The sequence below is a fragment of the Zonotrichia albicollis genome, chromosome 4, assembly GCF_047830755.1.
Source record: "Zonotrichia albicollis isolate bZonAlb1 chromosome 4, bZonAlb1.hap1, whole genome shotgun sequence".
Lineage (NCBI taxonomy): Eukaryota > Metazoa > Chordata > Aves > Passeriformes > Passerellidae > Zonotrichia > Zonotrichia albicollis.
The window spans coordinates 57,029,890-57,044,171 of record NC_133822.1 but is presented as its reverse complement, the minus strand read 5'-3'; the positions used below and the strand labels follow the sequence as shown (position 1 = coordinate 57,044,171).

General features: G+C 34.3%; 1 protein-coding gene across 3 annotated transcripts in view; it reads left to right on the top strand.

The window, feature by feature from the left end:
- The window catches only part of IMMP2L (inner mitochondrial membrane peptidase subunit 2), a 419,753-nt gene extending 410,141 nt beyond the window's left edge, over positions 1-9,612 (top strand). For all 3 annotated transcript variants that reach the window (XM_074539894.1, XM_074539896.1, XM_026790365.2), the window contains exon 6: positions 4,539-9,612. In XM_074539894.1, the coding sequence (XP_074395995.1) occupies positions 4,539-4,658 (120 nt within the window). In that variant the 3' untranslated portion in view covers positions 4,659-9,612. The remainder of the gene's footprint in view (positions 1-4,538) is intronic.
- The last annotated feature ends 4,670 nt before the right edge of the window (positions 9,613-14,282 follow it).

Sequence of the window (14,282 nt, the reverse complement as noted above, 5' to 3'; positions counted from 1 at the left end):
TATAATTATTACTTCCAAATAGAAAACTGACAAATCAGTAAGTCTAGTTTTTTCAGAAGTTTTAAAAGGTTTGGATTTTTTGATTCTGCAGTGCTGTTTCTCAGGTTATATTTAATGGTGTTCTTCATTGCTTCAGAGTTGTTACAGAATTTGAAATCTTGGCTGTTTAAGGTGCAAAAAAATAAAGAAGGCTTAAGTAAAAAAGAAGCAAGGGAGAATCTGTGGGGAATGTTCCTAAACCAAAGTGAACTCATGACTAGGAGCTACAGTACTTGAATTTAGCTGTTTGGGTAGATTTTACATTCTCTGGGGAAGCTGAGAATACCCTTGGTTAGGGTGTGGTGGTTTCACACCAGCCAGCAGCCCAGCTCCATACAACTCCTTGTCCATTCCCCCACCAGCAGAATCTGGGAGAGACTTGGAAGGGTAAAAGACAGAAAAGTTATGGATTGAGATAAAGACAGTTTAATAGTAGAAGCAAAAGCCACGCACACAAGTTAAGCCAAATAAGGAATTAATTCACTGCTTCCCTCTGCCATCTCAGGGAGAACAGGGCCCCATCACATGCAATGGTGACTTGGAAACTCAAACATCATCATTCCAAACCTTCCCTTCTTCCTACTTTTCCCAACTTTACACACTGAGCATGATGTCATATGGTCTGGAATATACCTTTGGTCAGTAGGGAGGACCTGTCCTGGCTGCACATCCTTCCAACATCTCAGGCATCCCCAGTCTCCTTGCCAGTAGCAGTGGGAGTGCAAAAAACAGAAAAGGCCTTGAGTGTCTGTAAACACTGCTCAGCAGTAGCAAAAACATCTCTATTTTATCAATGTTGTGCTCAGCACAAGTCCAAAACACAGTCTAGTACCAGGCTAGGTGAAGAGAATGAACTCTACCCCAGCCAAAACCAGCACATAGGATCACGCCATTTTCTGGACTTTCCTTTTCTTGAGATCCAAATGAATACCTGTCATTTCCATAGAAATTTTGACGTCCTCCAGTGTATGCTGCATATGTACAGACTCGCTACAGTCTGAATACTACTTTTCGCACTTTCATGATGTATTTTAGAACCAGAGGATGTGATGTTATTGTAAGACTTAATACTAATAAAGGTGGTTTATCCAAGCCTATTAGGACAAAATGAGCAAGATTATTTTAAGTACCACAGCAGATAGCACTATCAGTCTTAGGCTTATCTTTTCCTTATGCAGTGCCAAAACTAATCAGTTTCCATACAACTAATGTACTCACAACAAGCAGACACTGAGGAAATATGCTTTTAGCACAGTAACAGTGTCAAAACAGCATTATTAATTCAAAACTTACTTTGCAGATAAAATTGCTGTGTTAATGAAGTGACTTCTTAGTTGTTCTACCTAATATTCAAAGATTTAAAAAATAGTTTAAACAGCTCAGCTGAGTTGCAATAATATTGATTCAATTCAATGTAGTGGCTGTTTTTGCCACAGCAAGAACAACAAATAGGTCATAATGTTGACATTGCCCCCAACTATTTAATTGCTGGCATCTCTGTGATGGAAAGGGAACACATTCCTCAAAGTACTGATTTTTTTATAGTTAAGACAGTGTTTCAAGGGAATAAATTTATTTTCTTATGTAAAGGGAGAAAATAATATCTATAAGTGAGGTGATTAATTAATAGATTATCTCAGTATTTCACTGTTACAACAGAAAGTGTAGCCTTTTAGTTCACTCTTCTGAGTTCATTCATATCTAACCTTGATGAGGGTAAATCCATTTGCAAGGGCAGGTTATTCTCTGCGAACAATTCTGTTCTTCCTCAGTGAAATTCATGGCTGCTGTGGTAAGTACAGAATAATAATAGGCAATGGAAAAAAGTTATTATGGTTGTTTGCAGAAGTCAAACATCAAGGTGCTTTTAAAGTGAACCTTTAAGTTATTATAAAAGAAGTCCTATAGCATCAGTGTATTGTTATTTAGCAAAGGCTTCCATCACCCAACAATATCTATTTTTCCTTTTTAACTCTAGTCATGTTGTAAATCATGTTTATAGGAAGAAGACTTCTTTATTAGTTTCAAGGCAGTTGATGGTCAGTAGAAATAATCCTCTGGGTAAAATTATTCCCAGCCTCATCTTAAAACATGTTTTGATTCATTTATTATATTCTCAGTCTGTTTGCAGACCTCCTGCTGACATCAGTAACAAGCAATGTACTGAGAAAAACACAGAGCTTTGAAAATGAGATGTTATTTGTGTTTGGAAAGAGTATTCTAACATTTTTTTCTCTGTACTAATGCTGTCACATTTTATATGCAGCTGTGGGAATTGCTGTGGTTTTATATTTTGGCACCAGCCTGTAATGTGTGTGCTATCATGCTGTATACTCAGGGAAAAAACCCAACATGGTAATATTACATTTGCAGCCCACTTTATGCTCTAATTAAGATACAGGATGTTGTGAATTCCATAAATATCAACCAAACTGCACAAAAGTGTGTCAAAACATTAAAAAATGTTGCTCAATTCTATTTAAAAAGAGTTGTCACTTAGCAGCCCATCCTTTGCTTAAATGTAAGGAAAAGAACTGCTACGGATCTGGGAAAAAAGTGGTCTCTGCAAAGGATCAAGCAAGTGAAATATAATACTAGACTTCAATTCAGTGATCCACTTCAAATTCTTTTAGATATCATGCGTTATTAAGTAACCAAATTATATTCAAGTAATTCAGCACCTGCTTCATCAAGCTACAGAATATGGAATTAGATATATACCACTTCAGCTTCACTGATTTGATTATGTAGTAGAGAGAGACTGGTGAATATATATTAATCCTATGAAATTAAATCAAGAAAATTAGCTGAAGATATTCCTAAGGGCCTATTTGGTGTCTGTTTGCATGAAATGCTGAATTACCTGCTTACTAAAATCACTTTTTTTTTTTTTTTTTAATGAGAAATGGAATGGAACTGAGTTTACATAGGAATTTAAGCAGCAAAGTAAAAGTTCAAACCAGAAATCCATTTAATTCCTGGCTCTTAAAACAGCCAATACCAGATCACTGAAATATAAGAATAAAGCATGTATACATTTTTTCTCTTGGTGGTTCCTAAGATGGAGTATAGAGACTTTGTTTATGTTGAATTACCTGTGCTGGACTTTGCTTCCATCATTATTTTTTAAAACATTTTTCTATTTTTTTTCTGGTCATTTCTGTATCCTGCATAAAGTATGCAAGTATGATGTAATCCTGTACATTCTGAAAAGCATTTCCTTTTTATTGGCTTAAAAAACTTTAGGATAATATCATAGATGTTTCCTTGTTCTTATGAGAAATAATGACATGAGTCAAATAAAGCCTATGCATTTTTTAATCCATGCCATTGCTAATTCTGTAGCCATTATAACACTGTTGTCTGTTTAGGAGTCTGAATTATTGAATCTTTTCACAGATACAGACATTCCAGTATTTCTAACCATGATTTTGTTCTGTTTAAAACTTCTGTTGGTGCTGGTTGCTTACTACTTGCTATTTTCTCTACAAGTCTAAACAAATGATTTAAAATGCAGAAGTTTATGCTGCAGGCTTTTCAAATTAACTGAGATTAACTCCATACAAAATGACTTAATTTCAGTGTTAAGTATGGACTGTCTTATCTCAGTCTGAAATTGTGACTGTTCTATTCTTACTTAGTCTAGCTATTTTTATACCATATATGAAAAGGATCTTGTTTATAATTTACTTAAGATTTTCTAAACAATTGTGTTTTCTATACTATGTTATCTCTGATTCATTTATAAGCAATATCAGAATTGAATTTTATTTTAATTTATTGAAGTAAAATATGAGTGAAGTAAAATTACTGAAGTAAACATTAATAAATAATAAGATGCTAAAACATGTTTGCAAAACATATTAATCAGGTTTAAGTAGTTCTAGCACTTCAAAAGTTTTTGATCTGTAGAGAAATACATAGAGATTTCTACAATTCACAGTAATTTTCATTTTTGGTTGAAGACAAAATGGAGTTTTGAAGGAGAGTGATAAATAGTAAACACAACATGTTTAGAAAACCCACTATTCTGGTGAGGTTAGTACATAGGGATCAAATCGAAGACACAGATTCTGTTGAAATTATTTAAAATAGATACTTAAAATTTTTTCTCAGGACCTAGAATAATGAATAACCAAAAAGTTTATGTGGATTATAGAATGCCTCATCTATTTTGAGGAGATTTTTTTTCTTGAAAATGAAAAAAAAATTCCTAGTTCTGTATTACAGACAGTAATACATTTCATTTCACCATAATACATAACACAATTGCATTTCAGCAAGCTGTTTTGAGTTCCAAAAAATGTTTTATCAAAAAAAGAAAAAGAAACTGATACTAAGGACATTTTCTTCTCCCCTTATTACATGCATGAGAGACTACTCACTCTTCTACTTTGTATTCTCCCCCTGCTCTAACAATCATCACATGCTTTGTATTTTTCACATAGTGATTTATTTGCATTACCTTACAACACCTCTGGTTTATATTTTGGTTGCAGGTTTCTCTTGGTCTCCTCCATGGCCGAGCCACTCACATTCTCTGGCCCCCACAACGCTGGCAGAAGCTGCAGCCGATGCTTCCTCCAGAGCGCAAACCGCTCCTCAGGGAGCAGGAGTGACCTGAGCCTTCAGGCAGGAAAGCACTGACATGAAATTCAACCAGAAAGAGTTCCAGTGGTCATACCATCACCTGTAAGAGCTTTGCCATGTGCTCTGACATCAGTGTCAACAAATACATGTGACATCTGAATGTTACAATGCCACCAGAAATTCTTTGTGTTTCATTGGTTTGCTTGTTCTATTGTTTGGTGGGTTTTAAAAATTTCCAACATTAGGGCATTGTATATTAATTCAGTTTGAAATAATTGGTTGTAAAAACTGAACATTCATTTTTTTTTCTGGAATCAGTAACATGCTTGGCTTATGTCTGTACCTGTGCTTCTCTGGACAAGAAACTATTAAAAACTTCGATAAACTATTCTGATCTTTTATATCCACCTTGTTTCTTTTGTAAATGCATGGAAATTATTAATATTGATTGCATGTGAAAAAAGAAAAACCCACCCAAAACATATATACTTTGGATTGTCCTATCATTACTAGTAATGAGGAACCAGTACTTCTGTCAGTGAAAACTTTTAATGCAGCTTATTTCTATTTTTAGTGTGAGTGCATATTACTTATTTCTATTTTCTTTTTCAGGATAAAAATAGTTTGTTTATATAAATATTCCCTCTTTATCTTTCTGAATTAGGTATTCAGTCAAATTGTGCAAATGATATTACATTATCTGAAGGCAGTGTTTAATTATTTTTTTCTAGTAGAGTAAATCTTCGTTAGTACTGATTGACACATTTCTTTGAAACTATATAATTAGATAAGAAATATGTGATTAATATTCTAGTATATAGTTAATATTATAAATATACTCTGTGAATAGGCACCAAAGCTGCACACATTGAAAAGAACTTGGAAAATTACACATTTTCAATGACAAATCAATATGACCCAGCCTTTTTTCATATTTATTGAATTTTACTTCACATAGGCTAGTACTAGAAAAATTTAACAAACCACACAAAAGATCTTTAAACATTTTCAACTAAAAACATGCAGAACTTCAGGCAGATTATCAGAACTTCAGGCAAGATTAATGTCAGTCTACAGTTCTTCGAACACGCACATCTGCCTTGTGAGTTAGATGATAGCTTCAATCACTGTAAAAATTATCTATTACTATCTAACTTCTTAAATGCTCCAGCTCTTGTAGACTCTCTGAATACTTTATGTGTCAGGATCTTTCTTTGTTCCAAAAAGGTGTTCTACAGGTCTCTGAAGTCTCTTAGTTAAACTAATGCAGTTTGTTTGGGTGTTATTGCAGTAAATTCAAAATTATTTAGGGACAGAAGGAGAATCCAGGGAAATACATGCCTGTGAGCCTGCCCTCGTGCTGGGGAATATTATGGAACAGATTACCTGGAATGTGATCACATGGCCAACCAGGGGGTCAGGCTGAGCCAGCAGATTTAGGAACAGTAGATCCTGTTTGACCAACCTGATCTCATTTTATGACAAGGTGACCCTCCTGGTGGATGAAAAAATTGTGACAGAAAAATTGTGGATATTGACATGAACTTCAGTAGAATCTTTGACACTGTCTCCCACAGCATTCTCATGGGCAAGCTGGCAGCCCACAGCTCAGACAAGGGCTCTCTTCTCTGGGTTAAAAACTGTGTCCTTTTGTCAATATTTTTCCATACTTGATGTTCCCTGAACCATTCCCATTTCACTGACTTTGATCTCCTAATCACCTCAGAAGTCTTGTGCAGTACTGAAGTGCTCTGCCCTGCACTCCACAGCAAAACCTGTACCCGTGGGCAAGTCTGCCAGGCGACCCAGCCAGCCTCCCTCTGTTCCCTGGCGTTAGCTGTACCCAGTGGGGTGAAACCAGGGGCTCAGTGCTCCTTCATTGCTGTAAGGTGGGGCTTTCACAGTTTGATGACTCCTGAAACAGACCCAAAGGAGTTAAATCGTGGTCTAATTTGGGTTCCCACAGCTTCCATTGTTCTCTTGGGCTCCTTTGTCGTTGTGAAGACCATCTCATTATCATGTAACCTATGCAGGCTATGAAAGTTTCAATGTCCCAGGTATTCAACTGTGACATGCCTCAAGGAATATTTATTCATCTATATTTGCAAACATATATTTATAAATATCCATGCATTCATATGGATATGTATGTAGGATATACATGATGAAATGTTGGAATAGAGAATATGCCCATTAAGTCTGGAGATGGTTGTAAAGACTGATGTAACTTTGGAGAATGGTATTAGAGCACAGTGATCTGAATTTGATAATGATGAGCAGAGAATCTGGTGCAATAATTACCCATATACATGCTGGATTATGTTAAAAGAAAATTTGGATATTAAAGTGGATTGTAGTTGAGCATGAGGCAACAATATGCTGAACAAGGAAAATGCACACTTTGTAAAGAGCAGTACAAGCTGTAAACACAGCAAACAATATTCCTTCTACATTCATGTAGGGTGTAATTTTAGGTGCCAGATACAAAAAGAAGAGAGGAGAACTGGAATATTTAGCAGGACACAAAAAAAATAGATAAGAACCAAAAAAAATTATCATCCGTCAGAAATGTTGGAAGAACTTGGGTTTATCATTTAGCCTTCAGAGTCTGAGACAGTCTTCAAAATGATGAAAGATTGCTGTGAAATGCAAGACAAACATTGGTTTTCTAAGTTCATCATGTGTAGGAGCAGAACTAATAAACTTACAATGCAACATCTAGATTGTTAGATTAGACATAAAGAAATATTTTAATTATAAAATAATAATGAAAAACTTGAATATATTACTTTCTTATTGCAAGACTTTAATTTTTTTTTATCAGGTCTGTTGGAGGCAGAAGGATGGATGAACTAGACCTGAGGTCTACATCAGCTATTTTATTCATTCTCTGATTAGGTCTTCTGTACTTGGGAAACTTTGTAGTGCCTTTGATGCTGGGCAGGCTGTTGCATCAGTATCTAATTCCTTTAGACTGATAACTGTGATTCTTTAGATTAGATTCTTTAGCCTAACAGTATTACAGTACTCTTACATACCATTTTCCTCTAATAAGCATCTAAGGAACCAGTTTCCTGTAAAAGAAGCTATTTTCTTCATACTGTCATCATATTAATGTGCATGACATTTTACATTATCATGTAGGTTGGTGAATAGAAATAGCTTAATGAAATCATAACAGATAATTCACTATCCAGAGCTTGAAGGGCAAAACTTTCCTTTCAAAGCAGAAAGGACCACAATTGGCACACATGAGCACATATTTAAAGGTGTTGTTATTTAATTGATACATTTGGGTTTCAACCTTCAAATGTGAAGCACATAATGAGAAGCCTGTTCTGGAAGTAATGAAATCAGTAACAAAATTCTCATGGCTATCATGATTAGCATTCTAAGGCCTCTTCACAGGCCTTCTGGTTTTTGGTGCTGGCTTATATCCATAATGCAATAAGGTATGATTTGATGGGAGTTAAATGAGTACAAGTAAGAAGTAGGATGACAGGATATTTTAAATCTTGAGTTTTTGTAATGTTTTAGGCATCCCATAAATACCTTTCTATAGCCCAAGAGAGGGAGACTAGACTGCCAGACTGCACTTGTAGAGAAAGGAGAGATGTTGCAAAAAACTCAGGACTTGGTACTCTTAGCAGAGATGCACAAATAACCCTGAAAGAGTGACAGAACAAAGCTGTGTATCTCAGCAGCACAGCCTCATACAGAAAACCAAAACACTGACTGAGAAAGTGGAAAGCTGGTGTAAGGAAAGAATGATCATCTAATGAATCTAAGGATCTTCAATTAGGTTGTCAGGATTTCCCATGACAAGGGAGCATCATAGCATAGAAGATGTGCTGAGCTTCACTTCTTCCATCTATCCATCCTTTAGGATAACATACCTAGATGATGCTACCTGAATACTGGCAATCTGTCATTGCAGGCACAAAGCACTAGCTGTTCAGTTCTGAAGCAATTGCAAAATGGATAATTTAGTGCAGAACTATCCATGGAGAAAAAGGTAAAGCCAGGAAAATAGATTACATTTGAGTAAACAGTTTACAGTGCCTGGATCCTCAAGTATTAACACTGATGAAATAAAACACCAGACATTACAAGCACAACTAAGATATATGAACTCAAAGTGCCACAGTATAGTCAAGTGATGACAGATATGAGCTCTTCCTATGCAGAATTTCGTTTACACATATCTTTTTCATTCTTTTAGATTTGTTTACTATGCAAATCAGACAGAGCTCTGAACAATTCCAGCATATTACAAGTAAGCCAGCTGTCAGAAGTGTCTTTCTGTAGTTGTATTAGTCATGTTTCTAGCAGCTGATGAACCTGCATGCCCTCATGTGAGTTTGGTTATCCTTCAGTATTTTACTATAATGTGGAATAATTCTCTCACTTTAGAATATTTTAATATCACTACTATTATGATCAACAGAATTATTACTTTCCTCCTTTCCATGTTGACATGGTCTATTTAGCATCTTATCCAAGATTATAAAATACATAGGACAGATTTGGAAAAAAATCCCAGAATTTCCTAGATCACAGTCTACCTGTTTATTGTCTGTCATTTACTGTCAGTCATTACCTTGCAGAATTAGTGAAAAAACGTACAATTTGTGATATAAAATACAAATCTTAATGAATTTAAAAGATCCGTGAAAAACAAAATTCTGCCTTGAAAAACAAAAGCCTTCCACAATTGTATGGTGAGAGGGAAGGATGAGTTCTTAGAGCTAAAGTTTCCTGGAGCATTATGGACTCATAGAATATGTAATGTGGGTGTAATAGTGGCAAATATCTTATGATATGTCCTTCCAAAAATACCCAGTTTCACCCCAAACCACTGGATTTGTGCAAATAGCATGCAGCAGCCCTTTCTCACCATCCTGTAGAAGGTACATTTTTGTAAAAAAAAAAAAAAAAAATTGAAGTTATTGCAAGAAACTAGAGGACAAAGGGTGCAAGAAACTCGATGGCAGTGGCTTAAGGGTTAGACTGGGAATCCCAGAGCTGAAGTTCTCATCACATCTGTACTCCTTTTCAGTGACTCCTTTGTGTGAATTAAATGCTCAGACTATTAAATCTGGTACCACAACTACAAATTTAATTTCAGCCAGTGTTTTCAAGTGTTTTTTAATTAAAAAAATGTTGTGTATCCTATTGTGGAAGTTTTAGCAGTACCTGTTATGACCCTGAATGCTGTGGGGTTATTTTCTTGGTTTTTAGTTTGGGAAATAAAAGATAAACCAGAAGCTGTTTATGCGACTGCATCTCAAGAGACTTTTAAGCAGAACATTACACATAAAAGATTATCAATGCTTAAACTATGTCATCATCCAAATATTTTCTTGATTGAAATTCATTAATTGTGTTATTGGATGAGGGGTTAAGCTTTGGAAGATTTGCTAGTTAACACTCCAAGGGTGTAGACTATTTTAAAAATGCAGCAGCTGTATCTGAATAGCAGGTAACCCCAAACATGCAGTGAGGAAAGTTTTAATTAAAAAAAATATTTAATTTGTGATAATTTATTGGAACTATACTAACCCACCATATTATGTACTATCTTCCTCTTCCTTCCCACTCACAAATGTCTCAGCATTTTATTTAACATCTAACCTTTTCTCATATCCTCCTATTAAATGTCAAAATTGAATTTTACATCCTTTGGGAGCTAAACATACCATACCCATATTTTTTTCTTACATGCAATTCAATTAATAAATGAAACGTAGAACAGCAATTTTTCTTTAGCAATCCCCACAGTTTTATCCATTTGATTACAAGTATTAATCACACAAATGGTTCTGTTTTCTGTGGGACTTGATTGCCTCAGGATCTAAGATCAGGCTATAGTACTTAACTTTCTAACCTGCTTTTGATGAGCCTGTAATTAAAGAAATGCATTTCCTTTATTCTCCTTTCTTCCCTCATTATGAATGGATGGTTTCTAAATCTGACATGAAATATCTTAAGGGTTTAGATAAGTAGTCCATTTGTCCAGTAACCTGTTCCTGACAGAGGTTAGCAAGTTATACTTCCTATAATGAAGAGTTTGAAATAACCTGCCAAAAGGGAAATTATGTTTCAGCCCCGGGCAGTTAGTGTTATGCCCTGGGGCATGAAAGTTTAAATTTCTTACTTATCTTATATCCTTTCTTATGTAACTGAACGGTCCTCTATCTATATAAATGTTTAGTGCTCTCTTTAACAGCAACATCTGAAAAGTCTGTTTGTAAACAGAAAACAGCTGAGTAAAGTCTGAAGTTTTTTTCTTTAACTTTGTTTACTTGTGCTATCCCCTATGTTAAATTGGGAGCAGTTCTTTTTCTTGGCATTGTAACCATATGACAATGGGCACAACTAAATTTAAAATCAATTGCAAGTGAAGTCTTTTTTTAATATGGGCTAAATACAGTAGAACCTACCAAGTTCACAAAAATAGGGGTTAGGGGTTTTTGTTCTCTCTCTACAGTTGGTTAAACTTATTTGGGTCACCAACTGTCACAATTCCAAATCTTACATTGAGTCTTCAATCATCAGGCACCAAAAGTGAAAGTGCCTGTTCTTCAGTAGTTTACTTTTTAAATAATTTTGAAAATAAGGTGGTTTGCATTTTGAGTCATCTGAAATTAAATGCCTGACTTGCAAAATCATCACTCACTATTGAAAATCAGTGCAAGGTCATAATAGTAAGTTTGAATATATTTGCTCTTTTGATAACTGATTAAAAAGAACAAAATTATTTCCTCCACCTTTTCTCTATTAATAACCTATATTTTAAACAGACTCTTCTCAGTAACAAGACAGAACAAAATTTTTAAAGACCAGGAAACTTCTGATGTGATTCTCTAAAAATACTTAAAATACTTTATGGCACAAGTAGATACATTGCCTTGATTGAAAGGTAATGGAACTTTTTACGCTAAATAATTTTGTGATAAATTCATAGAATGATTTTGTCATCTAACAGTCAGCACAAGTTCTTTTAGCCTATTATATAGGTGTGGTGAGTCTAATCTCTGTTGTGTATTTGTTTCTCTCTCATTGTCTCTCTTTCACACACACACACACCACACATACCCATGATACTTAATCTTGTAGGTGTCTAAGGAATGAAAAGCTGTGTTCACAAAAATTTTCAAGTGCTACAATACTTTTAACTAATTAGCACCTTCAATATGAATACCCAGTGTCCCTATTTAGCATAAGAAGAATTAGCGATGGAAGAATGAGATTTTCAAAGTGCACTGAACAGGGCAATGTCCAAATTGTCCAAAGGTTAGTTAGTGTCTAAGATTGCATTGGTCCTAGTTAATTAAAACTGCCTGGGAAGAGTCTCTGGAAAATTAGTGGAAAATTAGCTCTTTTTCAAAAGCAATAAAGGGTTGGAAGTAGTTCTCAATTCAGGTGGCACTTAATTTTTCTTCTGATGACACAAATTATATCATGAAAACTGGCAGGGAAAGAGTTTGTAGAAGTGTGCCAGGAAGCATAAGCGTCATGAGGGTAGCTACTGTTACGAGTGATTCATCTAAGTTTGTTTGGAATACATTGTTCCAATAATTCAATTATCTATTTGGAAAGAACGCAATATGACAATTTGATTAGCAAACGCTTTTCAATAACTTAAAGCTTTTGAACGTCTTACACTCATCTTTAGCTTGTACTTGTTTTATTTTAGTAGTCTTTCTGTTAGTTTTTTCTTTTTTCTTTTTCTAGTTGCAGTCCAAAATTCTTATTTTCACACTACTGATAAGTTTGATCATCATAAACTTTCCCTCTCACTGGCAAAGGTGAAAAATCCTCTATTTAAAAAAAAATTAATTCTCACTTTTCTTAGTTTTCACTCTGTGCTTAGCTACTCACCTAGAGTATTTCCTTTTTCATATGTGCTCCTTTTCTTCATAGCCTTCAAAACATTTCTTTTGATTTTTCCAAGAGCTCTATTATGGAATTCAACTTTGTAGAAATAATAATTACCCTTATATATAATATAATATAATATAATATAATATAATATAATATAATATAATATAATATAATATAATATAATATATAATCCTTAACAAAATAAAAATATAAACCATTGTTTCAGGATTTTCTTCTCACAATATCTTTGAATCCTGCATTATAAAATTTAATTCTTGGGTATCCATATAAGAGAGCATAATTATCTAGTTACCTGATGGACCTAAACTGACATTCTTCATCTCAGTATTGATATATCATAAAAGAAAATGCTGCAAAGTTGAAATGCATATGATGCATGCAGCAAATCAAGCTGAGATTTAAAGCACAGTTGGAACATAATGAGGGATAAAAAGGCCATTGGTGAATACCTTGCTTAAACAAGGTGGTCCTTGTCTTCAAGTGAATCTACTATTTCAGCTCAAGATTCCTTGTCTTATTTTGTATATGTCACAATTTCTTGCCTTTACCTGTACAAAATGATTCAGAAAAGTGCAACAGGTTTGCTTGGTTTTTCTAAAAGCAAATTATCTTGTTTGACAGATTTTGCTTTTCATGGTTGGAATTAAATAGTTACCAGATGGAATGTCATAAGGTCATTTAAATTCTGAGAGAAAAAGAACAGGGTGGTCAGAAGTGCAAAGTTTAAAACAGTGGCTAGGTCAAAAGCAAAACATTCTCTGAATGTGGTTAAATAGGACATTGACCTGTAAGTCAGTCTATAGACATATTGTTGATATATAGAACATGCCAAGGATTTGAACTCTAACAAGAATTTTGAATTAACTACAGAGTCATCTGGGTACATTTTTGAGGAAAGAATTAATTGGAGGGCAGACTGAGACAAGGATTAAGAGAAGTCTTGTATGGATTGGTTTGATTTTTTCTAGATGAAAATAAATTAAGTTAAAAAACTCAACCTGAATAAAAAAAAAGATTTAAGACTCAGTGTATAACAGTGTTTCATGCCTTATGTATTCCTATGGTGTGGTCCTAATCAATCTCAGTTTTACTGACAGAGTTGTAAGTGCCTCTAAAGCAAATCAGATAGTGTAGGTAGAATGGAAATTATTCAATGTGACCAAGTAGTTTCTTTGAAAAATATGTATCCCTGAGCTACAAGTGCTCAAAATCAATGTTCAATGCTCTATTATGGATGGCAGACAATATTGAGTGGCATATAAAAAATATTCATGATGTTAACTTCCTTTGTCACTGGAATGTCACTGGGTTGTCAAAATGAATAAATGAAAATGTATGTATTTAGTTTAAAAATCTCTCTATGGAGAAATGATATCTGGTATATTAAACGATGACATTCCTGTATGAATTAATGTAGTTTAAGAAAAAAATAATAAATTAAATACTCATATATGGAATAAATATTGTATGAGCTAAGAATTCTAATGAAAAATAATAATTGAAATTTAACAAAAATATTCATTGCGATTATGTCCATGAAATAAGCTACAGGGGAAAAAAAAATCCAAAATATTGCTAAATTAGTGATATGCAACTATTTGTAGGTAAAAAACTGATGAGAAGAGCTGTGTTCAGGAGGCCACTCTCTGGGCCTTTCTGACAAACTATATAAGGAAGATTTCTTATATAGTAACACAGAAAAGTGGAATTGGAGATTAATGAACAAGCAATATATCTTGTTCTGG